General features: G+C 41.1%; 2 protein-coding genes across 2 annotated transcripts; both read right to left on the bottom strand.

Moving 5' to 3' along the window:
- Positions 1-5527: 5527 nt before the first annotated feature.
- On the bottom strand, positions 5528-8219 carry LOC128146751 (beta-microseminoprotein-like). The gene is made up of 4 exons (XM_052798458.1): positions 8211-8219; positions 7729-7876; positions 6363-6468; positions 5528-5657 (listed from the first exon to the last, which is right to left on the bottom strand). The coding sequence occupies exons 1-4, from the start codon at positions 8217-8219 to the stop codon at positions 5528-5530; spliced, it is 393 nt and encodes a 130-aa protein (XP_052654418.1).
- Positions 8220-18181: 9962 nt separating this feature from the next.
- Positions 18182-23303, bottom strand: LOC128147482 (beta-microseminoprotein-like). Its single transcript, XM_052800091.1, has 4 exons — positions 23192-23303; positions 20064-20163; positions 19427-19529; positions 18182-18545 (listed from the first exon to the last, which is right to left on the bottom strand). The coding sequence occupies exons 1-4, from the start codon at positions 23192-23194 to the stop codon at positions 18416-18418; spliced, it is 336 nt and encodes a 111-aa protein (XP_052656051.1). The 5' UTR covers positions 23195-23303; the 3' UTR covers positions 18182-18415.
- Positions 23304-24474: the final 1171 nt, after the last annotated feature.

Here is a 24474-nt window from a genome sequence, read left to right as displayed (position 1 = left end):
CTATTTTCTTGCATCTGCCTTTGCCATTCTTGAAAGGCAAGAAAAATACAGTGGAAAAAGGGCAGTATAGCCAGAAACTGATATAATAAAACTGCAGTTTGAGAGTTCTTTAAAGCTTGTGGTAACCAATTTCCTTCTTAAAGCATGAGATTGGTCCTATCAATGCTTCTACTGTTAAGAAAGCTTATGAAGTCACTTCTCTTCCCAAACAGCATTGATGCCAGCACTAATATTTTTTTCTAGGAACCAGCCTATTTCAGAATTAATATTAGACTTTCCCTTTTATCCCTAGTGATGTTTTCACAAGCCATCACATCTGACTTGACTCACACTGCTGTGCTGCAATGGGAAACTCCTGGTTTTCTTCTCTGTTAACAATCAATATCAGAGGTGTCAATGCATCTGTTCCCTAAATGAAACTCTGAAGTAGTGTTATTGCTAAGTTTTCCTTTTCCTGTATCAAGGGTAATTCAGGCAGGCCAGTCTATGTCCAAGTTCATAAAACACTCTTAAAACTACTCAGTCCTGTCCATGATACCTCCTTGGATATTGACTAAATATATAGACACTTCTAAAATGCCACTTATATTCTTAAACCTCACTGGAGCAAACAGAAATGGAGCTCAAGTCTGCTAGCTGAATCAGCATCTAGGTTTTTGTGTTCTTTGTAGCTCTGACTTGTCCATCCACTCCTTCCAGCACAGAAGCGCTGTGACAGAACTAGGATGTTATCACTAGTGACTGGTGAATTTATAGGAGAGAAAAAAGAACAAACCAAACAAAAACTTCAGCAATAACAGAAAAAGAAAGTTCCAGAGCTGTCATATCTGTACATAAATAAGCTGTACTAATGTAGCTAGGCTGTGGTTACAGCAATCTGCTCAATCAAGCTCCTGATACTTCCCACTAGGCTTGCTGAAAAACTTAGTTCCTTGCTGAAATTCTTGACTGGCAGTAAGCACCAAGCAAGGAATACTGGCATGCACTCTCCATTTCTGATACAATTTTAGTCGTTCTGACTTTTGAACCCCTTCTTACTGAAGAGAGATGGAAGAGTCCCCCATTTAAAAGAGATACTTGGAAGAAAGTGAAGGGAGGTGTTAATGAGGGATATTGGCTGCTCAACAGTAATTATATCCTAAAAACATAGGCCTGAGGCCAGCTGTGTAGCCAAACCAAATGTTGAACTTCTGGGTGTTATGCTCACAAATGTCTCTGCCAGGATTCAGAATAATGTTACAGAGTTGATCTCTTATCTAACCCATTTGTATATTTTGCTGTTAATATTGGAGGACAATGCTCTATGCTTTGAATGAACTTGTTCAATAGTCCGCCTTACACAGCCAAATACAACAAATAGGAACAAACAACTGAGCTGGAAAAAGACTTTTGTTAAATAACCCAGTCTATGACTTCAGGATTCTAAAGAATTTTGAATGAATACCGCACCAAGCCAGACCCCTGCTCATGTCTCCTTGACCATCATCTTTGTTGTGTGGGACAGCATGCCTTTGTTCTGGAGCAGGGCAAGAGCAGGAGCGCACCCCAATAAAATATGCTCTTGCAGCCCTGGGGAAGTTCCTCCATGTGCAGGACATGAAAAGGCTAAGGGATGGTGCTGTTAGGAGAGATCAAGCAAGTCCCAAACTAGGAAATGAAAAGGGGAATCGAAGTGCCTCAGGAGGCTGTGGTACTCTAATGACACTGTAACTTGTCTCAGGATAGCACGTTAGGGAAGCTACACAGTCCCAAGCTGGCGTTTCAGCCCAGGCTAGCTACCCTGTCCTTCATACAATGGACCGGAATGACTTCTGTGTTATATAGCTTAGGGAATGAATTCTTTCACAGTCTGTGAAAGAGCTGTTATAGTCAAAACTGCTTGCTGCTGTCTCTGTAGATTTGCCCCATCTTTGGCAGGCCAGGGCAGAAATGGGAGAAGCCCCTGGAATTACAGTGGAGAAAATACTGGGATATTTTGAAGGAGGTTATAATCTTGTGGTGGCAAAGGACTGCAGTTTATCAGTGCTCCTTAATGAAGATCTACTTGAAGCGTTGACTATGCAAAAACACTGAAGCCCCGGAGAAGTGTAAAAAGCATGGGTCAGTGGTTGAGACTTACATGCTGAAAGGAATGTAATGTGAAAACAGAATTTTGCGGGGTGGAGAAGAGTGTTAAAGTAACCTAGTCTTGCTGAGTGTTTTAGATTTGTCCTGTGACCTACATGTTCTGGAGTTTCACATGAGTACCTGTTATAAAGCCAATCTAGTTTGTCCTAAAATAAACCACAGCTTGGCCCGGGGAAACATGCACACAACAATAGATTTGAACAGAAACTTTCAGGCTTTCAAAAGGCACCAATGCAAACTTTCCTGCATACCAACAGAAGAGTTAGCTAAGAGCAAAATGAACAAGCAAAATTGTCATGAATTGAATTTATCTAAGTTTTTAAAATTGGCACAAAGCAGAATGTGAAGTGCAAATCTCTAGCTTCTTTGGTATGCATAATGTAAATGAGATCTGCACTTTTTTATAATTGTTTAAGTTGGATTTTATTTTTAAGATCGGGGCAAAAATTCTTAATGGAAACAAAACATGAATTGGTATAAAGCCATTAAGTTTTAGGTGATAAACACTATTTAATAGGAAAACTTCAATCAGATTTATATGTGTGTTGTGATGTTTGATTTAAAAGACTTGGTAGTTGATAGGCTAACCACTAGATTTCATTTTTAGGGCAAGAACACCTTTCCAGTACTCAAAAGATTTGCCTTGGAAAGAATTACTGGGAGTAGATGGCCAGTTATCCAAAACAGCCTCTCTTTCTAGGAGGGTTAGCAGGAGCTCTGTGTGCTACCAGGTAGAGAGAGGGAAACTGGGGGGAAGAGAGCATGCAACTTCTGCTCTGCCTGGGCTGTGTTGCCTCCCAAGGTTCTGCAGAGTCTCTTAAACCTTTAATGTGCCAGGATAATCGAGGAAACTTCTGTGAATGTTTCCTTTCCACTATGTGGAGCTAGTGGTGTTATGATGTAAAGCTTTGAGGGTGGAGGGGTGTATTCTTTATATGGGACTGTAGCTGTGCGTGTTGAAGTAGTGAAACGCCAAGACAAAATATCACTTCACAAAGTGGGGAGAGCAAAGCAGAGCTTTGTACGCTCTGTCTCTGCTTTCTTGATTTTGAGAGTTTTGTCATCCTCCCATAGTTAGACTCCTTGCTACAGACGGAATCCAAGTCCCTGCTGTGCTTCTGGTGTTCCCAAACTAGATGCGACAGGTAACATCATCTGTTTCCATGTTGAAACTTGGAGCAGTCAAGAGTCAAGTCTGCTCTCACAGACTGCTCCCTGGAGGCTTTTTGGATTAGACATGAAATGAATCTTTCCTACTTCTGCATAGCAGACAGGGTAGATCCACATATCATAACAAGACTTGGCAGATGGTGGAGAAAGGTGCTTGGGTGTTTAAACACATTTAAAATGTGTTTAAATAGGTCATGTAGGAGTCCTGGTTCAGGCTGGCTTTTCTGGAATTTGGGTGCATATGTCTACTCAGCCTTAAAAAGGAAAGTAAGTCTTTGGTCACAGCTTACTTGACATTTGGTGTTCTCTATGGACTTGCCTTGCAACTGGGCCTGGAAGTCTCTTGCAGACAGAAAGACATCCATAGAATGGTTTGGGTTGGAAGGGAACTTTAAAGATCATCTAGTTCTGCCCCCCCTGCCATGGGCAGGGACACCTTCCACTAGACCAGGTTGCTCAAAGCCCCATCCAACCTGGCCTTGAACACTTCCACGGATGGGGCATCCATAACTTCTTTGGGCAACCTGTTCCAGTGTCTCACCACCCTCATAGTAAAGAATTTCTTCCTTGTACCTAATCAGAATGTACCCTCTTTTAGTTTAAAATCTTTACCCCTTGTCCTGTCACTACAGGCCCTCGTAAAAATTCTGTCTCCATCCATGCTGCTGCCCTTCCTGTGTCACCTCCTTTGGCGGAGACTAGAAATAGCAACCCTACAATTTGGATGCACCATGGTGCAGTATTTTCTCAGAAAGTATTTCCAAGTCCTCTAGCCTCAACTCAGAAGTGTTGGAGTCTGTGCTAGGCACGGTGTCATTAGAAGATGCCTTCAAATATGCTTTCTCTTAGCATAGGCTTGCAAACGGACATAAAGAGGCTCATGGCCCAGCTGCTAATGGGGATGGTGTCTCCCAAGCAACGTCACTGAATGTGGATAGATTGTTTTGTGAATGGTAAGTCTTGAGCTTTCCAAGCAGGTGAGAGTGGGAAACAGAAGCAGAAGAGGCAAGCTAGTATTTCTGCTTGCAGTCATGCTGTCAGACAGTTTTCCCAAGAAACACATGCGCTTCGTGGTAGGTGAATTGTGATTGTATGTGGGTGCAGTTCCAAAATGGTTCTAACCTAACTTGAGCATCCTTGGTAGGTGCTGAAGGGGCTGGGCCTGGTCATCCAGAACAATGAGCACATGTGGTCAAGACTGACACAAGCCGAGGTTTGTCTTGCCCCTGCAGACAGCAGAACTGGGCCCTGCTGACAAGGTATATGCTCATTCCATAATCTGAAATGAGGAACTATGGAAGCTCTGACATGCCCTTTATGTTACGGGGAAATAGAGCATGGAGACATAGGATGTTCATAGTCACTTGTGGAAAGAGGCAACTGAACAAATGTACCCATAAAGATTATGAAGCAGTGCTCCTAGGGAGAGCTTATACTGGCAAGTGTATCCCTCTCAGTTATTGTCTGTGGATTTGCCAAACTCTTCCTTGTTTGAGCCCAGTCCAGATCAGTCTCTCCTTCCAGCCAGAATCCTGCCTATTGGCTAATTTAATAACTTGAAGTTCTTAAGGACCTTTTATTTTACCCAAACCCCAGGTTGAGGACTGGGTCTGCAGTGATGTGGGTGCAATGGAAGTATAGTGCTGGGTTAGGCTGGGTAGCTGGTGGCTCTTGTAGTCCATAGTTTGGGCAGGCTTCAGTGAGCCATACAGGATGAAAGATCATCAAATAAGACATTGTCCTAGAAAAGAGAGTGTTCAGAAAGATTTTTTTTTTTTTAAGTTGCTTTTCATTTCTTTCCCATATTTTTTTGGAATCTTAATTCTTTAAGTTTCCATCCTCAAAGAAGAAAATCAGTCACGTGAATTTCTGATGTTTCATCTGATTTTATTTTAGCTTTAAGATACAGCTGTGCACAGATAACAGAATATACTCCCTGGCACTGAAGCGTGACCAGAGAAGAATTAACAGCTATTGAGGATGCTAAAAAATGTCAGCTTTAATTTCTGATCTCAAGGAAGGAACAAGTCAGTTCTTTCTTCGTGGGGAAGCAGAAGGCAGAGAAAACAAGGGAGTCTTTTGTGAGTAGATATTCAGTTTTATTATGTGTTAGGTTTTATGAGTAGATTTCACTCAACAGCTGCATTTTTCAGTGTTTTTGAATTTGTGAGAGAGAGAACCCTTAAAACAAAAAAAAGGAAATATCGCCCAAATCCACAATCCTGCTCTGTTAGCCCACCCAGTTATGGACTGGGCATTCTTTTGAGTGATCATCTTTCTCCACTACTTTGTAAGTGCAGGTCTCCTTGTTGAAAATGCTTACACACTTCTCTTCATCATAGCCAGCTGGTGTTGCAAAGCTGTCATTGGGAAAAGAAAGACAGAGGTGATGACACCAAGAAGTGAACAGCTTCCATTTCAGATGGCATCTGCACTTTTAATATGAAGAGGCTATACTGAGGAAGTGTTCAGGAGCAGAAAAGGGAGCTCACACAAAGCTCCCAGCTCAAATGTCATTTAGTCTCTGCTTAAGCAGGATGAGGGGACAGTTGTAGTTTACTGATCTGATTTACATTCAGGGGATGTTTGTTGTGTTTATTTGCTACACCAATGTCATTGCTTTTTCTTTTCAGCCACAGTATGGAACAAGAATTGCACGAGTGGTTTGGTGTCACTATAGGAAAAATTACAGGCAGGCCAGTGTACCTTGAGCTGCTTCTCAGAGAAAAGAGGTGCAGTGTGTGGCTTTGGGAAGATCTGGATTAGGACCAGTAGAAATTTCTTACGTAACTGCGTGTTCTCTCTTGAATCAGTATCTTGCCTGCAATTTTAGCCCCAAGAAGAATTAAGTCTTCTTTTTTTTAATTAAGAATAATTTGTTAAATATGAGCTATATTAGTCAGAGGAACTTCTTGCATGCACAGTGACGACAGTGTTGGGTTTTGTGATATGAAGCGAGTGAGAGAAGGGTCAGGGTTGTTTCTCAGGGACCCCTGTGTGAAGGGAAGTGGTTTGTGCTGTATCATGGCAGTGGAGGAAAACCCCCACTGCTGCTCTGAACTCACCTGGAGCAGCAGTCAATTCCATCCCTGGAACAGGAGCAATCATGGCAGTCGTCGGTCCTCCAGTGGGAATCGAATTCATGCAGCTCTCCTTTTGAGTCACGGCAGCCTGAAAACGTAGTGCGCAAATAGCCTTCAGTGTCAGACCTATTGCACTAACAAGGCTATTGCTTGTACAAAATGGGTGGGATCTTTGTTGGCTCTTTACATTAACATCCCTGTCTGGCAAACACGGAGGTTCCCAAACAGAGCAGCACAGCTACCATTCTAACGCATGGAGAAGGGTATCCTGAATCGTTCTGTTTCCTGTGGTCCTCAGCAGCATCGGGTTTCCTTGAGTAGCTCATCTTTAATTACAGGAATCAGAGCACCCAGCAGAAAGACAACTAGGCACAGACCTGGTCAGAATTAAGAAAAGGCTTTGACTTCCGCTGTCATTAACACCAGCTATTGTTGACTCATCATTTAGAGCAAGACTAGATCTGCCTGGAAAACTTTTCCTAATCCTCAGCTGCAGGAAGAAAGCACATATTGTATATAAAGTTCCTGTCCAACAGTCACAGAGTAGACTTCCTAAATAAGTGAACTGGAAAGCAGGATTTTTATGAGGATGAGACAAGATGGGATGGAGGATTTGGGGGTTCTAGGCTGCGTCTTTGCCTGTAAATATGTTCTGTTTCTTTGGCAATGCTAACTCATTTTTCTAGTAGTAGCACTAGCTTTCCCAGAAAAAGCTGTATTTTGGGGCACTTGGTTTATTTTGCATGCTGGCACACATCAGCTCTTCTTGTATACAAATAATTGCATGTTTCTTTTTTGAGCACTTATTTTCCTGCAGCTCCATTCATCTGTAGACTCATAGACTAGCTGTGTTCAGGAAGAGCAGTCCCAGAGTCAAGGGGAGCAGCCATTCTGTTCTTAAGAATTTGCCTTGGGATAGGGAAACAACTAATGAGTAAATCGATCAGTGTGCTGAACACTTGCCAATCAGTTTCCTGCTTTATACTGACTACACACATACATAGAGAAAGGCCCTTCTCCTCCCTTTTCTGTATTTCTAAATACACTGCCATAATGAAACTATGAATTATTACTTCATGCAGATGGATAAACTAAGCCTATGCTACTTCCCTGGACAAAATTCATTTGTAATTTGGTCTCTGTGATGCTCCTCAGATAAACTCTTCTTTTTTTATAACATATTATAAATTCCCTGCTCTCCAAACCCCCTTTCCCCCCCATTTCCTAGTGGTTTCTCTCCACTGTTTCCACTTATTTCTAAACTGTGATAAATTGCACAGAATGGACAAATCAAATCAGGCAGTGCTTGTGGTGATGTCTGTCAAGTTGAGGACAGTTGACTTCTTACCTGCATGCTCACCATCAGACATCTCTGGCTTCAATGGCTGAAAGAAGCAATAAGCATTGGACAGTGGCACGCTAATGGCCAGAACAAGAAGGCAGGCCAAGATGGTTTTCTGAACAAGAAAGCAGAATTCAAACAAATACTTAAGTAACTATTAAGATGTCTTGATGATAAATACTACCATTAGAAATAGGAAAATACATTGTGGTTTCAAATCAAAACCCAATTGTCTTTTACAGTTTAGATACTTTAACATGCAATCAGGAATACTGAACTATTTCGAAGAAGCAGAGGCAGAGCATCATTTGGGAGGGAAAAAAAAAAGTCTTTCCAAGCTGTTAAAATCAAGCATTGCCTGCTACAGGACTGGTAGACCCAGATACTGTTTGTGAAAGAAGTATGTTCTATTCCTTTCCCCTCCCCATTCATTTTTCTTGTCGTTATTTTCTTCGCAGGATTGGTCACCAGCTGTCTCTGCCACTAACCTCACTCATAATTGTAAAAACTTCTTCACTGGAGTCTGAAGAACCCACTGGATGTTTTACCCTAATATTGAAGGATTAGGAACAAGCTGAAGAACTTAGCTAAGGTTGAACACTCAAGACTTGGTCCTCCTTTGAGCAGGATGTTGGACCAAACGACTTGCAGGTGTCCCTTCCAACCTAGATAATTCTATATTCTCTGACCTTTGTCAGCAGCTTTTTCTGAAAGTTCAGCTTAAATTCCTCAGCTAGTCTCTTATCATTCAATATTAGCTTGAAATGTTTGAAGGGCTTTCATTGGGGATATGGAGGAAATAAGTGCAAGAACTCCAGAATGGAATTAGCTGTGATGAATTTAAAATCTTGGTAATAGAGGAAAGGTAGACCAGGAGTGAACAATGACACACACACACACACACATTGTATATATGTGTGTTTGCTTTGGACAGAGTAGAACTGGTGACTTAAAAAAAGAAGTTATACCTGAGAGATGAGAGGAGGAAAAACTGGCATTTTATTTTGCAGAAGAGGTTAAAACCCACAGAGCTGCAAATGAGTAAAAATCAAGATCATGTTTTTGAGTTTAACTAAATGTTCAGATGTTATCCAGACTTTTCACAAATATGAAGGCCAGTTCTAGGTTGAGACACAACAGAGCTGCTTTCTGCCAGAAAAGAGATTATCTCCAAACATTACATGTAAGTGAAAACAGGTTATAATACAAAGCCTTAGCTGGAGTCCTATTAGACATCTCCTGCCATATACACGCTGATATATTTTACCCAAGGTTCTTACCTGCCTGTGCCTATCTGTCTGACTTTTGCTCTCAAAACACAGAATTTACACTTTCTCCGAGTTGCTTAGATCTGTGAGTACTGAGATAAAACCAACAGAACCTCCTTTAAAATCTATAGCAACATACTGTGGTCTTTTACAGTATAAGATGTAAGGACTCACCATTCTTGCAGAATTATGAGGCTTCCAGTAAGGAGATGGCCTGTAGGAAGCACATCTTCTCGGAGAACTTATATAGAGAGGGAATGTATGATACCAGTCCTTGAGCACACTGAACATGCATGAATAACTCCAATGAGGTTTCTGCAAAATGACCTCATGGGGTGGATGTTATTAAAATAAGCCAATTATATACAGGAAGGTTTGGTTCTAAGAGGCACTGAAGAAATAGGTGTGGCTTTTGTGCCACATTGGATCTGGAAGGCAGTTATGGGAGGTACTTTGAAAGAAATTTCAAGCCCGGAAGGAATATTTAGCACTCGCCCTGAGAAACCCATTAGAGACATTGTGGTTGTCACTCACAACAAAATTTGCACGCTTAGTTTGAACCATCTAGGTTTTAAAAGAGAGGAACTTTGAATAATCATTCAGCTTTCTTGTTTACCAGCTGAAGATGGAAGGAGGCTCTTGTGGAAAAGCAGTGGTGGTTGGAAGGGTTACGTGTAAAGCAGAGTTTCTGTGGAGAGTGGCTGGCGTCTGTAGGCCCTTAGAAAAGGGACCTAGATAACCATTTTCCTCCTTGTTCGGTTTTCCATCATGTAGAAGACCCATATGCTCAGGTCGTCTGTGAAAAAATAGACATTGTATATTTTCTTCCTTAATCCTTGTAGCCAGGGAGAAATGCCTCCTTTTGTGCAGAGGCTGTACATGTCGGGCAGACACTTTCCAAGTGCTTAGGACAGTAATTTGATAGCAAAGGAGTCGAGTACAGTCCCCTTTTGCTTAACTTTGATCTAATTGGTTCAAATATTTCAAACTGTGTAGCCCTGGTAGGTGAAGAAGTCTTCCCCTTATTACCAGGGCTGCACAGTTTGCAATACCCGAACTAACTACTCTGACTGCCTAATTGTGTTGCCTTATCATGTGGGTTTGGGAGTAGAGTTTGAAGTCCAAGCTGGGGTGGCTACTCCACATCTTCTACCAAAACTCCAGAGTTGAGAGCTAGCTCAGGAAGTCCATGTGAGAAAGCCAGCATTATTGCAATGCAGGTAACAGTGAGACCACTACTCACAGGAACATCTTAGCTGGCTTTCAACTCAGTAGATTGGGTAAATCGTTTTTTCTTCAGTTACCAGAACTTTCTTCAGGATGGCAGAAAAGAGCTGAAGTGTTTGCAGGTGTGCATAGGTTTGATAAAGGTGCCCACAGTCAGCCCATTACTAATAAGTTAGATTTGGCAATGCTGATGTATACACTGCCCTGAAACAGGAGATGACTAACACCACAGCCACATGGCTCATGCCCTTGACTCCTAATCACTGGTAAACCAACAAAACATGTCAGCCCATGAGTACAGGGACTGGGAATTTCTTACTGGCATCAACAGAGTCCACATATCCCCTTTGGATCTCTCACAAACATGCATGAAGCCAATTTAACAGCATTATTGTGATTTGGGATACTGTCAGTGTTTCAGAGGAGGTATTTCAGAGCATGTGCATTTTTCTATTAAAGGGGGAAAAAAGGCTCAGTAGGATAACAAAGTAATACACTGTGATCCTAGGCCAAAGCTGCCTTTCGTGTTGGTTGCAGTGGAGATGGGGAGAGTTCACTCTCTCCCTTCCGACGTCCTGTTCCTATGCTGCCTGACCTAACTGATTTACGTCTGTGGGATGGCTAAGGATGGGCCCTAGCTTTGCATGCCTGCTCTTTGTAACATTTATGTGCTGAGAAGTAACCATTTCACCTTGGCTGATGATACTGGGGGAAATACCAGAGAGTCCTGTACAAGGTATTAGCTCCTCAGTGTCCTCAAAGGTAATCTGGAGCAAGTATTCCAAGATTGTTTGAAAGAAAAGGACCATCAAATCACATTGCCTTAATTCTGTTAATATTACTGAGCTATTTAATTTTTTTCATCTTGCATGTTTTGGAGTTTACATGCAATACTTTGCTTGACAAGCATCCTGAAGAAGTTCTTGTATGTGAACAAAAGTCAGCAGACACATAGTGATTTGTGATGCTGGTGTACTGGAGTGAAACTTGTGGAATTTGTTACAGCCAAAACCCAGTCAACTTGCTTGTTTGGTGCTGAGTGACAGAGAATGCATTTGTTGCACAACTCCAAAACCCCAAAATCCAACCAATGCACATGTGTGTGTTCTCTCTCTCAACTTTTCAGAGAAGCAGTGACTGCCCAGCTGTTCCCATTGCAGAACCCTCCCTGTTTTCTAGGTGCAAGCTATGCCAGGTATGGAAAGAAGTTTTTGCAAGCAGCTTTCTTTGGAATGCAGCAGGGAGCTACCTGTCTAAGCCTGGACAGTGTCTAGGGACAGTAAAGAAGCTCTTTGCATGATCTGTGATCTCAGGGGACCCTAACAAGATGCTGTGGTGCTGAAACCACTCAGAGCAGCAAACTCTATGTAGATAGTCCGTTCATATATTGATTATTGAGGTCAGTTGTGGCCCATATTATGTTGCGTTTCTTCATGTTGTTCATGTACAGGATGATAGGTGCCTTGCTTGTGTGGGGAACAGATATCTCCAACAGATACTGCTCTGTTGAAATGTCATGTTGTCTTCCCAACAGGTTTACTTCTTACTAACAACATTCTAAGAGTATCAGTGCTCTGCCCAATTCTGTGCTCTCTTTCCACTTATGCTGATGAACAAAGTATCCTGTTTCTTCCTAAGGCGGGGAAAAATCTTAGGGACTTTCCTGAAGGTTTACCTCACTATTTTACTTAGTCATTCTTCAGCTTGGATTTTTGGTTACATCTCACTGAGGACCACAGAGATAATGAGAGTAAGACAAGATTATCAGCCTTGGTTCTTCTGTATTTTTCAGTGCTAGGCAATCAACAGAGAGAAATACAGCATGATTTCAGAGCAGTAGTGTTATTTAAAAACCCCAATAAACTGGCTAATATCTATGAAAAGCATTACTCTATGAACAACTTAAAGCTAGAAGAGATGCACCAGAATGAAAGCAGTCCAGGAACTTTGTTTCTTAACCCAGAATTTCAGTACTACCCTCACATTCTTGAGAGGGACCAGCTTTCTGCAGGAGAGAGTAAGTGCAGGACTCCTTATAGAAGATAAGTTCATATATCCAGTCATTAAAACCAGTAGGTTGACTACCACTGCCATTGAGAGGGGGAAAGCAAGAGGAAGCATGAGGCATATCAGCTCGCAGATCGTAAGTAAACACAATTTTACAAATAAATTCATCTTGACCTTAAACTGACAATGCTGTGTGTAATATACTTTGGTTTTACCATTGTTAAACAAAGTCTGCCACATTTGCATGTGAGAAAGGAGAACTGTTTTAAGGAAAAGCACAAGCAAACAGCACTAAAAAATACAGTGCACTGTTGACACAGAAACATATTGTAAATGTGGCAGAAGGAAGTTTTACCTTGGTGGGAACATTTTTGTTAACTCTGAGGTTCATATACCCACAACCCTCAAAGCCTATGCCCTCAGATCTCTCCTGGCACAGGAATTAGCAAAGACTTTTATTAATTTTACAGGCAAGGGGCATGGATGGTGTGAGCCACTTGTCCCAGGTAACGTGGCATAGCAGAAATTTGAATTGACATCTCAATTCAAGCTGGGAGGCCCAAGCTGGAGACAACAATGTCATTTCTCCCCTGATCTGAACACCCCTGTCTCCTTCCATATGTAGCAGAGTCTCCATCCCTGGGCCAAATTTCAGTTTTAATTCAATGCAATTTCAGTGGGATGAGAAACACTTCATTTTTTTCCCCATTTAGTTCTGTGGGTAAGCAAAGATCCTTCTTGCTAAGGTGCAAATGCATTTTTTAAAAACACATGGTAATTCCTCAGCTGATCTGGAAAATCCTGTCAGGTCATGATCCCCAGATGAAGGATTAGTGCTAAGCAAGGGACACAGAGACAGACAAGAAGATCTAAAGAACCAACTGCAAATGCCAGGCTGTGTTTGCAAGGACGAGACTTCCATCTCTGCAGTGTGGGTAATACTAAGGAAAAGAGCCACAGATACTATAGCAGTGAGGACAAAAGTCCAGAGGCAGTAAAACAAAATGGATAAGGACTGACAGAGCTAGCCAAAAAAGAGATCTCCAATTCATGGGAAATGCAGTATTTCCTACACTTGTATCAACTCAAGCCATGTGGTAACAAAAAGATCTTAGAAATCTTCAGTGAACCAGAAGATGACAAAAAAGTTTATTCCAGAAATGAAAAAACACAGTGATTCCAAACACAGCTTGTTATCCCAACCCTGCAGCTGATTAGGCAAATGAAGATCGTAAGTCTATGAAAAAGTAAAGACTTCTTGATGGAGGTGTGACTTAGGGATTTAGCTATAGGAAGGGTGGCTGGTGGGAGTGTTGCTGTAGTTCTTGCCACCGGTGCCTCTGGCTTTGTGGAACTTACATGGCGCAATAGTGGACCCTGCTCTGGCCACACTGGCATTGGAAGCACGCCTTTGGTCCTCCAGGTGGTACTAAATTTGTGCAGTCTTCCATCTTTAACACAACCTGCACATGCATGCACAAAATGAAAGGGGGCTTAACTTCAGTTTTATACTCTCAGTTACCTAGTTCAGTGACCTCTGAGCTTTTTGGGGGGAAAGTCAGTTAATTCTGTGTATACCTCATCTACACTGTATTTCAGCTCTATTTAGAGCACATGAGCTTTTTTCCATTCATGTTAGTCACTGATTCCATGAAGATAAAATGCAGTGGATATTGGATATTATTGCTGCATGGACTCAGAATAGACTAGGGTGGGGAGGGCAGCCACAGAATGCTTCAGCCAAATCCATGGGATATCTGGGCTGTTGGGATCTTCTCTCTTTTTTTCTTCTCTGCTGTTTTCCATTGTAATGTATAAAATCCTGCTTCCTCCCATCTGTTGTCCTACACCCTTCCTGTCTGTTCCTGATGGGCAGCAACTAGAACAGAACAACATCAAGACAGCTCTTATGGCTCTTATCTCTGGCATGTTTCACCAGAACTGTGCCCGGCCTGTTTAGTTCATAGTAATAGTATGCATTACGTAGTGGTGTCAAGAAGGAAGCCCAGGAAACACTGCTGTAAAAAGCCTGCAATGTCCGGGACTACTTTTTGAAAGTATTTTAACAGTTACTGAGAGCATGCTAGGAGAATTGCTTTCCCCCTTTGAGAAAGCAAACAGGAATCACAGCACCTGAAAGGGTAGAACATTTAACAGGCTTCTTGTAATTTTTTTCACAAAATGGCAGCTAATATTTTATTTTTGTTATTCCTTCAAATGTGAAATAGGTTGCAGCTCAAATGCATATATGGTATTGCCATGGTGCTCTGATCACATACTTGTCAACAGATTGACTCCAAGTGCTATGAAATCTTAAGAATCTGAAATTTGGACTTATTGTGATAACAATGTGTTGTTTCTAAGGAGTTCTTGTATGGCCTGTCTGGTGTTTCCTGCAGGGTTGAATATAAAAGTGGTAACAACTTATTCTTCAGTGAAACAAGAAACGTTTCAAATGAAACACAAAAATATTTCAGATTTGGACAGGTTCTGTTGGGATTTCTGAGGAAGTTACTGAGATTTGTCTAGTAATCAACAAGCAGTTTCATTGCTGTGAAGGATGGAAAACTGAACTGGTACCTCTCTCTGTTTCTGCCCTACACATTTCCCTCATCTTTGGTGGTACACAAATAATTAAAAGGATTCAGAACAGAGGGTGAGTGATACATCATCCTGCTTTCCTGCAGCTGGATCATCTCATGAATGAAAAAAAATTATATCTATCTTACTTGCGGCAATGTTGTTAAGCATTTTCCCTCTCAGTAGACAGGCTTTCTGGTCTATAGCAAGAAAGATTCAAGATTCCTGAGCTTCATTGCTAAAACTGTTTTATTTAGGGCAAAAAGTAGTTTCAGTAGTGCCAGCTACTCTGGCAATAGAAAACCCAATACAGTTGCATGTTGAAACTAAAAGACCTCTTTTTTAAAACATCTGGAGGGAATTTCTGGCTCTCAGTGAAGCCAGACTATTCTCTGGAGCCTCTAGATCAGTGCTCTCTACATTTCCTTGTCTGGTAAACTCACCAGAATTCATTTTCTTGCTTCTCCAGTGTCAGCTCTTGTTTGTGCTGGGCTGTTCAGATTCTGCTTCAAGTACATGTGTGTGGTAGGGGAGGTGCCCTTGCAGTGGAAGATGGGCTTCCCCACCCACAGATAACTTCTGGAAGGATGGGCTAACCACATTGGTCAAAAGTGCTGGTTCTTTCCAGTCCCACAACAAATATATTAAGCATGAGATCCAGAGCCTGTGTCAGATTTCTGGTTTCAGTCACTCATGCTTTTACTGGTGCTGCCAGCAAATCAGAAATCTTCTTGCACTGAGAAAGTCGTCTTCATCTGTAAGAAAATTGGCACCTAGATTCTACAGAAACTCTTGGGGCTCTAGGAGGTAATAAGGCTCCAAATAATAAACAAACAAATAAATAAATAAATGTCCAAATAAGGTATTAAGTAGAGTGAAATTCTATTTAATTTAAAAGTGAACTAATTATCTGTAAATCACTGAAAATATGAAGTCTTACTGAGGAACTACTAATATTAAGAACATGAATGTGACATTATGAGATAATAAACTAATTTTCATAAGTTTTAGAAGAAAAATGTAGCCTTAATTTATAAGACTCTGGTAGGGAAAATCTTGGAATACTGAAATAATTCCAGTATCACTTGACACAGTTCCAGACTACAACAAACTGGATGTTAATCTTGATGTGTGCACTCCTCAGTGGTTTGAATTAAAAAATAATCCATGAGGAACCTCCAAGTCACTTTTGTTAGCCATGAAAATGTTTATTTTTAAAATTAGGATTTAAAATAAAATGAAACATGATTTTTCTCAAGAAACAGTTTTGTGAGCTATTTAGGTAGGAAGTCTTTTGATCTCCATGCTCAAAATTTTACTTCCCCTAAAAAGCTGCAGTTGTTTGTTCTGTAAGCAAGAACATTCCTTCAGGTACCAGTGGAGGCTGTGTTCTGTGTAATTTTGACATGAGCTGGCAGAAAAGGGGAAAAGTCATTCAGGACAAGTTTCAAAACTGTTCCTCTCCTGCAGGATATGAAAACTCTTTGGAGAAAACTTACCTTAGGACCTTAAGCAATGTGAGAACATTCATTTCCACATGCTGCTGTTTAGAGGAATGACATGATTATATCAGTGAATGGAAGTCAGACTTTAAAAACACATATGCAAATTTCTATACTGGAAAAAGCTGAATTGACCCTAATTCTGGCCCCTCATATTTTTTCAGCCTTGCAAGAACCAATTGTACAGAAACACAGAGTTATTGACTGATATCCAGCCTGCAGTGCAAAGAACTTTAAAAGGCGAAATATGTAATACCAGTGCTTGCAAAATGCTTGAATATTTTCCCAAAAGGAAGTATCTCAAGTGAAGCCATAAGAAAGTTTAAAACAATGTTCAGAGGCAAGTTGCCAAAAACAAAGCCAGAGAAAACATACCACGTTAAACCCTTCTGATTTTACTGATGGTTCACAGAGCTTGAGACGGGTTGTCTTGAGAAGCAAGTACCCCCGCTGAATAAACACAGGCTGACAATTATTTTGGGCCAAGTGAGGATCCCTGCCCTAAGAGTGCTCAGCTGTATGTAACCTCATACTTTTACAAGAAAACAGACTTGTCGTGATTATGGAGCATCGTTAAACAGTCCACTTGTCCTGAAAGATGTGTTTCTTTTCAAACCATACAACTATTAACTGCAGACTGTTGTGGTTTTTTAATACTCAATTCTGGAGCAAAGAGGCCATGTAGAAGGAGCATTTTATAGGGTATTGTTGCCTGGTCTCCTGCCTGTGGGCAGATTTAGGATATTACCAATTGCCACATGGGAGATTCTATTCTGAAGCCCATCACTGGCTAGACTTCTCTCCCCAGGGAATGTGGGGAATTTTTATACTGAAGAGACAGAAGGCATCTGCTTTTTATTAGTACCTCATCTCTGCAGCCATGAGGAAGCATGTGGACACATATTTAGCTAACGGTTGCAAGAGCATTCCAGATGCCTTTAGAAGGCCTTGAACAGAATAAACAAGAAGACAAAAGAAGAAAGATACCAATTAGAAGAACACGGGTGCGCATTCCACAATAAAGGGAACTTGGCACAAAGAACCTCAATTCGGCAGTTTATCTTGACCAATTAGACTGAGACAGGTTTCGTATGTTTTAGTTAGTATAACCAATTCTGTCTTATGTTTATGCGCGTGTACAGTGTTGATATAACCAATCATTAAGTGTAACTAGGTGCGTGGACAACACGTGAATAATGTGTGTAACCAACAGTAAAATAGCTAAACGCATGTACAGATGTAACCAATGTATAAAAATGATGTCTGATGCTCTAGTAAAGGGTCTTCAACTATGATCATATTGATCTGTCATTGAGTCCATTATTATGCTCCTGCAGAAGCATGTCTCCAGGGGGTGATCTAGATCTCTTTTTCAGTTTGGGCAAGAACCACTAATGCAGCGCTGTGTGTGCAGACTCTCAGGAGTGGGGCTTGGAAGAGGACACCTGGCAGCAGGTCAGAGTGGTCAATGGAGAGGAACAGTCACTGCTATTGCGTGATGACACTGCTGAAAAGAAGGGGGAGAAAAATGATGATGGTCTTCCATCCTCACTGTTTTTTTCAGATGTCATAGTTGTTAGCAGCACGGGTCTTGCCAAAATTCCTGCAGCATTTCAAGTGTGCCCTGAGTAGAAGCCATTGTACAGCATGTCCCAGACAGTGCATCCCTTCCAAATGATAATGGATTTCGACACCTGGTGAGCTAAAATGTCTGCTCTGACCCTTGGCTAGAACAGAACCTGCAAAGCATGAGAGCGGCTTGTGCCAGGGTACTGGTGCACAGCATGTAGGAGTAGTGAGGTGAATGCATTCCTTTCTCAAAGAAGGTGACATTGCCCCATGTTATTACATAGAAAGAACCATCATTATAAAGTGTTCCTGGATGTTTCATTTGCATTTATTGTATTCAAAAAAGCTCAGTGATACCAATGCAAGTAATGACAGAAATGAGACACTGTATCTGATTATGCATCTTGTATACTGAATTAGAACAATTAGGAGAAGTGAGCTGCTGAAGTACTCTCTCTTACAAGATCTCCCATGTCTTCAAGCTTCTCTGTGATGGCAAAGCAATTCCACTGTGCAGAGAGGTTCAGAGCAGGTGGGTTGTTAGCCCACACGAGAATAGACGGGACACTCTTTTGAGGGGTCACTCTTCTGCACCACGTCGTAGTCACAGGTTTTCTTGTTGAAAACAACTTTACAGTTCTCTTTGTCATAACCAATAGGAGTATGAAAGCTGTTATTGGCAAAGAGAAAGCTAATGTTAGATTGAGAGCAATAAAAGATTCAATACTTCAGGGGTTCAGTGATTGTAGCTTGAACTAATGCTGAGAGACATCTCTGAAACTATGGCTAAGACCAGTCTAGCTAGCTTGAGTGCCACACAGCTACAGCTCCCAGGGCCTCAAATGATGCCTTGCTGCACTGCGCCGTGTAGATGCACCAGTATGCACAGCACTAGCATAGGGATTTCTAGCACAGCACTCGGCAGTGTCATTTGGCATGTTTTGTCTCTTTTCCATTAATTTTTCATTATTGCCAATTTGCTTAGAATGTAGTAGCTGTTTCCTGATAGATTGAGCGTCACCCGAGCAAAGGCGATGATCATAATCAAGCCATTTTGGCCCTTTGAGAAGGTAGGATTAGAGAAAAGGAGGATGTTGGAGATAGATGCTTCAGAGCAGAGCCCTGTTACTCTAGAGCCAGCATATTCACTGGAGAAAAGCACCTCCGGAAAGGGATTCAGATTGTCATAAGCCCTTTAGAGGAGCTTCATTTAACTCCCTTGTGGAATGAATTCCTTCCTACCCCCACTTTTGCTGCTAAGGAAAGACTTAATTGCCGTGTAAGAGGCATTCCCAAGTTCTTCAAAATTAAAGGCAAGCACCAACTGGATGTGTCTGGAAGGGCCTGTGTCCACTCCCAGTCAGCAGAAAGTGAGCTAAGGTAAATACAGCCAAGGATCCGAATGATCAAGAGCTGTATGTGGCTTGCCCTAGCTCTGTGACATGAGTGAGGAAAAACTCTCTTGTGCCCTTAGAAACTCATTTATCCCCAGCAAATGGAAAGCTGTGGTCTTCCTATGGGCAATGATGCTACCAAAAAGTTCGAACTTACAGGGAGCAGCAACGCATTGCATCTCGGCTGCAGCTGCATCTGAAGCAATTTTCTGTTCTCGCAATCTCTCCAAGGGGGTATAGTTTTCCATCCAGCATACAGCCTGCATAAGACAGCAGCAAAACAAAATATGTTCTTTAAGCTTCCACATAAAGGCTGAAAAGTTTAAAAATTATTTCAAGTTTTCTGAAAATGTTTTTCTTGACAATAGTAAAGTAGAAGTCATTTTGTTCTCCGGGTTATTACCCAGACTATTTTGAGAGCCTGAACTTGTTTCTTCTTCACTTGTTAGAGACAGTTTCAGTGTGACAGATCTGTGATGAAAGAGAGCAACTAACCAGACAGGTCTGCCACTTGGCACCAGACTTTATTCAGAATTACTCTTAACTCCTGCATCAGCTCCAGGTGCTGGAATAGCAATAGCAACCTACTACCAATAGCAATAATATTGCTGCAACCATACTTAGTCCAGGGGAAGACTGGTTTTTCCTACTTTTGGCAACTTGGTGCTGGAACCTCCTATTCATGTCTTTCTGATATCTCCCCCCTCCCTTGTATTTTGAGCCTTTCCTGGCAGCTCCACATAGAGACAAGCTACCACAGAACAATCAAGTGAGAGGACCTTCCCTATTCTTACCTTTGTCGGCCTCCCCTGGCTTGTTGAGTTTAGAAAAGCAGTATGCATCACCCAGGGTCACTATGATGCCCATTGCAACAAGGAAAGCCAGAAAACTCTTCTGTAAAAGAGAACACAGAGCAATGGCATGAATTTAATTCCACTTTGATTATCTTTGTTTTCAAAAGCTAAGTCACTGAACCTGAAGAAAAAAAAAAATAGAAATAATCTTATACGTATATGAAAATGCTGGGAAAGGGCACTCAAGATATTTCACTGCATTGATGACTTTTTCCTTTAGGTGGGAAGAGACAAAATTATATGACATAAATGTGTCAGCAGCATCACTCCCTGCTGAAGTCCAATTTCTAGAAAACACAAAAAGCTTCAATAGTATTATATACTTGAAAGCCCTGTCAGACTCTTATTAGTGCTTCATTTATTGCCTTTGAGTCAGATTTAGCTATTTCTCCAGCAAATCACTCTCTGTAGCATCCCATTTCTTCACTTTTGGGTACAGCAGTTTCTCCAAATTTGGCAGAAGAGTGGAGATCTCAGACCTAATTATATTCCAATATTTTGAAACAGGTGGCTGGGTAGAGAAGAGAGACACAAATTAGTATCTTAGGGCAAAATTCCAGTGCTGTACACTCTGCTTAGCTGCATGTCAGCCATCTTGTCAAACCATGCACACACAGGTCTGGACATGTCACTGTACACCTTTCCTTTTGCCTAGTGGTGGCAACAGCTAAACATCTGTAAGAGCTCTTTAGAGATGTCTGCTGTGACCTGACAAACAATCAGGACTTTTTGGAAAAAACCTACATAACTTTGTAATGGCTGTTATACTGGGGTAGAGGGACGGAGAAGCATGAGAGAGCACAGGGTTGTTTTGATGGGTTGCTCAAGCTGGGTAACTTAAGGCAAAAGTTTAGGAATGGCCAGAGACTGAGAAGCAATGGGGGAAGTTATTTAAATTTTCTTGATAGCACTTGCAAATTAACATGAAAGAATTGTAAAATGAGTAGATCTTTCCAAGTTACTGTTCTGAACTCCAGAGGCTGTTGCTGCTTGAAACTGGGGTTTAAAATAGCAGTGAGAGACTTTGTTTTCAGGAAGCTCTGCTGTCTACCTTGGGTTACTTGAATCATGACTGTCAAAAACACTGAAAGGTCCTGAACCTTAGGCAGATGGGGAGGCAAGTAGAATCTCCTCTGTCTGCTGTGGAAAAAAACTTGCCATTTTAATACTTGATGTGCTGCTTTCTTACAGGGCTGAAGGACATTTATGGTTTAGTGAAAGGGAGGAGGAGGGTCTATGGAGTGATCTAGGAAGGGTGTAATGCTTAATTTCCATAGTGGTTCTGTGATTTGGAGTTCCTGATGCTTTGGGGTAGAATAGAGCCAGTTGCCATGCTGAGCACCATAGCCAGAATGAGGGAAGTTAAGAAGAAAGACTGAAGCTCTTAAACTGTGCTATTCTGTGGTGCTTGGCCAAAGGAAAATTGTCTAAGCAACTCCTGTTCTGTGAAGTTGTAGGATGTAACATTGCAGCTGGTCTCTGCTGAGGCTCCACTTGCATTCGGCATGGATCTGTGGGGCTATCTGTGCTATGCAGCGATTCAGGGCTTTGTGAGCTCAGAGCATCATGGCTTTCCACAGAGGATCGCAACATGCTTGGGATACTGCTTGCTGTATATTAGTCATCCATCTTGAGTTTGGTGGTGGCTTTCCTCCAAACTGGTTCAGCTGTTTGCAACAGCACAGGCCAGTTCTACCAGAGGTCTTGCTGCTGTTTCTCATGTTGTTATAGAAGAGACTAAAATCCTTCTATTGCTGTGCGGGGCTGTCTTCTGTGAATGTTTTATCCTTTGTTTGCTCCAACATTTGTACTTATCTTGCTATTCCCAGAAATGCCAGTCAGATGAACTTTGGCATGCTCCTCTCTCTAAAGACCAAAGTTCTGGACCTCCCACTGAATCTAAACAGAAACAGAAGGGGAAGTCTGTGGTGTCTAATCGCTGTCTGAACTGGCTTTATACTGGAACAACCAAAGGATACATCAGCTAAGCAACAGATAGTTAGCAGTAAAGGGCCCACATGAAAGTAGGCTGAGCACAGAGCCTATCAAACAGGTAAGAAAGCACTGGCAGAAACAGTATCCTTTATTAGAAATGGCAGAGATTATTACTGTTACACTGATGCCAAGGGCTCTTAGTTAAACATCAGCCTTGTATTGTTCTGGGTGGTCTGTGAGCAAGGCACTTCAAGGACTTTTTTTTTTTTTTTTTCTTCTTGTGTGCTCTCTTAAAAAGGGGATGCCACCAGTCATCTTGGAGAACAGAATCTTCCAGACTGGGTTTAATGGCCTTTGAAAATGGGTGAATTAATGTGGAATGAGGTACCAGATCATTTTGTTCAACTAAGTCTTGTCTGAGTATAGACAAGCCCTCAGGAAAGCTTAGGCAGAGAAAGAAGTAGATGATAATTTCTCCCTTTATTTATGAATCTACATATATTACAGAAAATACAGCCTCTTCCGTAAAACTTATGCCATTCCTGAGATTCTCATCAAAGGTAGTAATTGATGTCTGTACCTTTGGGGATTATGTGAGCATAAATTAGAGGAAAACCGGGCCATAGGGCTTTGTCTATCTATTTAGCATTACCTAACTGTTGATTCGGATTCTGCAAACACATCTGGAGGCTTGAAGAGCCAAAATAGGACACAACTTGATAGATCAAAAGAGAAATGCAGACAAAATACACTGTGTATGATACTTTTCATTGTAAAGGGACTATATTTTAAACTGTATTTCACATCCATAGGTTTTTAAAGCATGGTCCTAAATGTTGACAAAATTCTGAATATTTTCACAAACATTTCTGAGAAAAGGATAACAGCAAGTGAAAGATCAAGAGATAAATGTGTACAGTTTCTTGCAAAGAATTACAAAACAAAGAACAAAATTCACAGTAATCTTCACAAAGGTGTCTTTGCATCTTGCAGTTTTTTAATAGAATATATTCACATTTAAAAATGTGTAACTAGGTGATTCTTTTAAATATCCTTCTTTTGCAGTTTTAAAGCAAATAGCTATCTGTAGCCTCATTAAAAAAAAAAAAAAAAAATCTAAACATTTGACTTACCATTGTGGAATACTTGGCTTCCAAAGAGCTCCAAGTCTCCAGAAGAACTCTGCAATGCTTTATGTGGAATCTGAGAGCAAATATGTTATGGTGCCTTTATATTGAGCAACTCAAATCGGGGGGGGGGGGAGCTTATTCAACTCAAATGTGGTTATGTTGAAATTTCTGAAGAAATCGTTGAAATTTTACCAGCTGGCAATGAGAAAATGTTTGATCCTGTAGAGCACTGACCTGGGTAAAATGTTGAACCCAGAACTTTGTGTTCCTTGGAAAAATTATGATTAGAAGTGCCTTTCTCATGAAATACAAGTATTGATAGCTAAGCTGTAGGCAGTATTGTATGGTTAGGTGATTTATAGCTGTGGCAGGAATGTATGCTGACCATTTCTGCTATCAGTGGGCTGGAATATGCTTAGAGTAGGGAACTAGGTATTAATAGCTTAGGAAGTTTTTGCCAGATCTTTGCATACTCGTTTAATGCTGCGGTGTGCACTGCAAGATAGCTCAAGGTATTTGGCCATTACCAGTATCAAAACCTCTTAACATTCAGATCTTAGTCAGCGCTGGATCACATTACAACATTTCTCTTTCTTCTCAACTAAAATAAGGATTTCCTCTCAAATCAAAAGCCTGCTGTTGCTCCTGTGGGACTGTTCAGGCTTTGACGTGAATAACTGTGACAGAGTATATGATCACTTTCATATGTGCAAAATACTTTCACAAGCAGTGATAATTTTCAGAGTGCTAATCGAATACTCTGCTTTCTCTTGCTCCTGCAACCTCTTTTTAGAATGAGTAACTGCGGCCCTACCTATGTTTCAAAAAGAAATACTTTGTTACAGATGCTGGCAAGCAATTTGAAACCTGTTCCTGTGGGAGATTTATCACCAGCTACAGGAAATTTGGCATATGGTTTTAAGATTACATTTAGAAACTTTGGACAAATAAATCAAATAAAATTTGGCTGTACTACAAGCTAAATAATTTTGGCCTTTTTTTTTTTTTTTAGATTAAACTAAACACAGAGTTGTAAATACTGTGGAATGGTGGCAAGAAAAATTATCATTCATTTCCTCCTATGCACTATGTATTTCTGAGTACTACTAATAATTAATTTGGGATTTGGGTGTATTGAATCCAAAGAATTCATCAGGAGCAAAAAAATATAAGTACATCGCATGACATAATTCCATGACCTTCTTGGAGGAAATGCTGAAGTTGAAGTCTGTGCAGGTTTGATAATCCTTTAGTAAGAAATACATAATTCATGAAAAGTTACTAAG

Source organism: Harpia harpyja, chromosome 10, assembly GCF_026419915.1.
Source record: "Harpia harpyja isolate bHarHar1 chromosome 10, bHarHar1 primary haplotype, whole genome shotgun sequence".
NCBI classification, from domain to species: Eukaryota; Metazoa; Chordata; class Aves; order Accipitriformes; family Accipitridae; genus Harpia; species Harpia harpyja.
The sequence above is the reverse complement of the archived record's forward strand: the minus strand, read 5'-3'. Positions and strand labels throughout refer to the sequence as shown.

Coding starts and splice junctions, on each gene's coding strand:
- LOC128146751 (XM_052798458.1), bottom strand. Junction 6,469..7,728: donor GTCTGATGGTGAGCATGCAG/GTAAGAAGTCAA, acceptor CTACGTTTTCAG/GCTGCCGTGACTCAAAAGGA. Junction 5,658..6,362: donor GGAATTGACTGCTGCTCCAG/GTGAGTTCAGAG, acceptor TCCCAATGACAG/CTTTGCAACACCAGCTGGCT.
- LOC128147482 (XM_052800091.1), bottom strand. Junction 19,530..20,063: donor GCCAGGGGAGGCCGACAAAG/GTAAGAATAGGG, acceptor TGTCTTATGCAG/GCTGTATGCTGGATGGAAAA. Junction 18,546..19,426: donor GCAATGCGTTGCTGCTCCCT/GTAAGTTCGAAC, acceptor TGCCAATAACAG/CTTTCATACTCCTATTGGTT.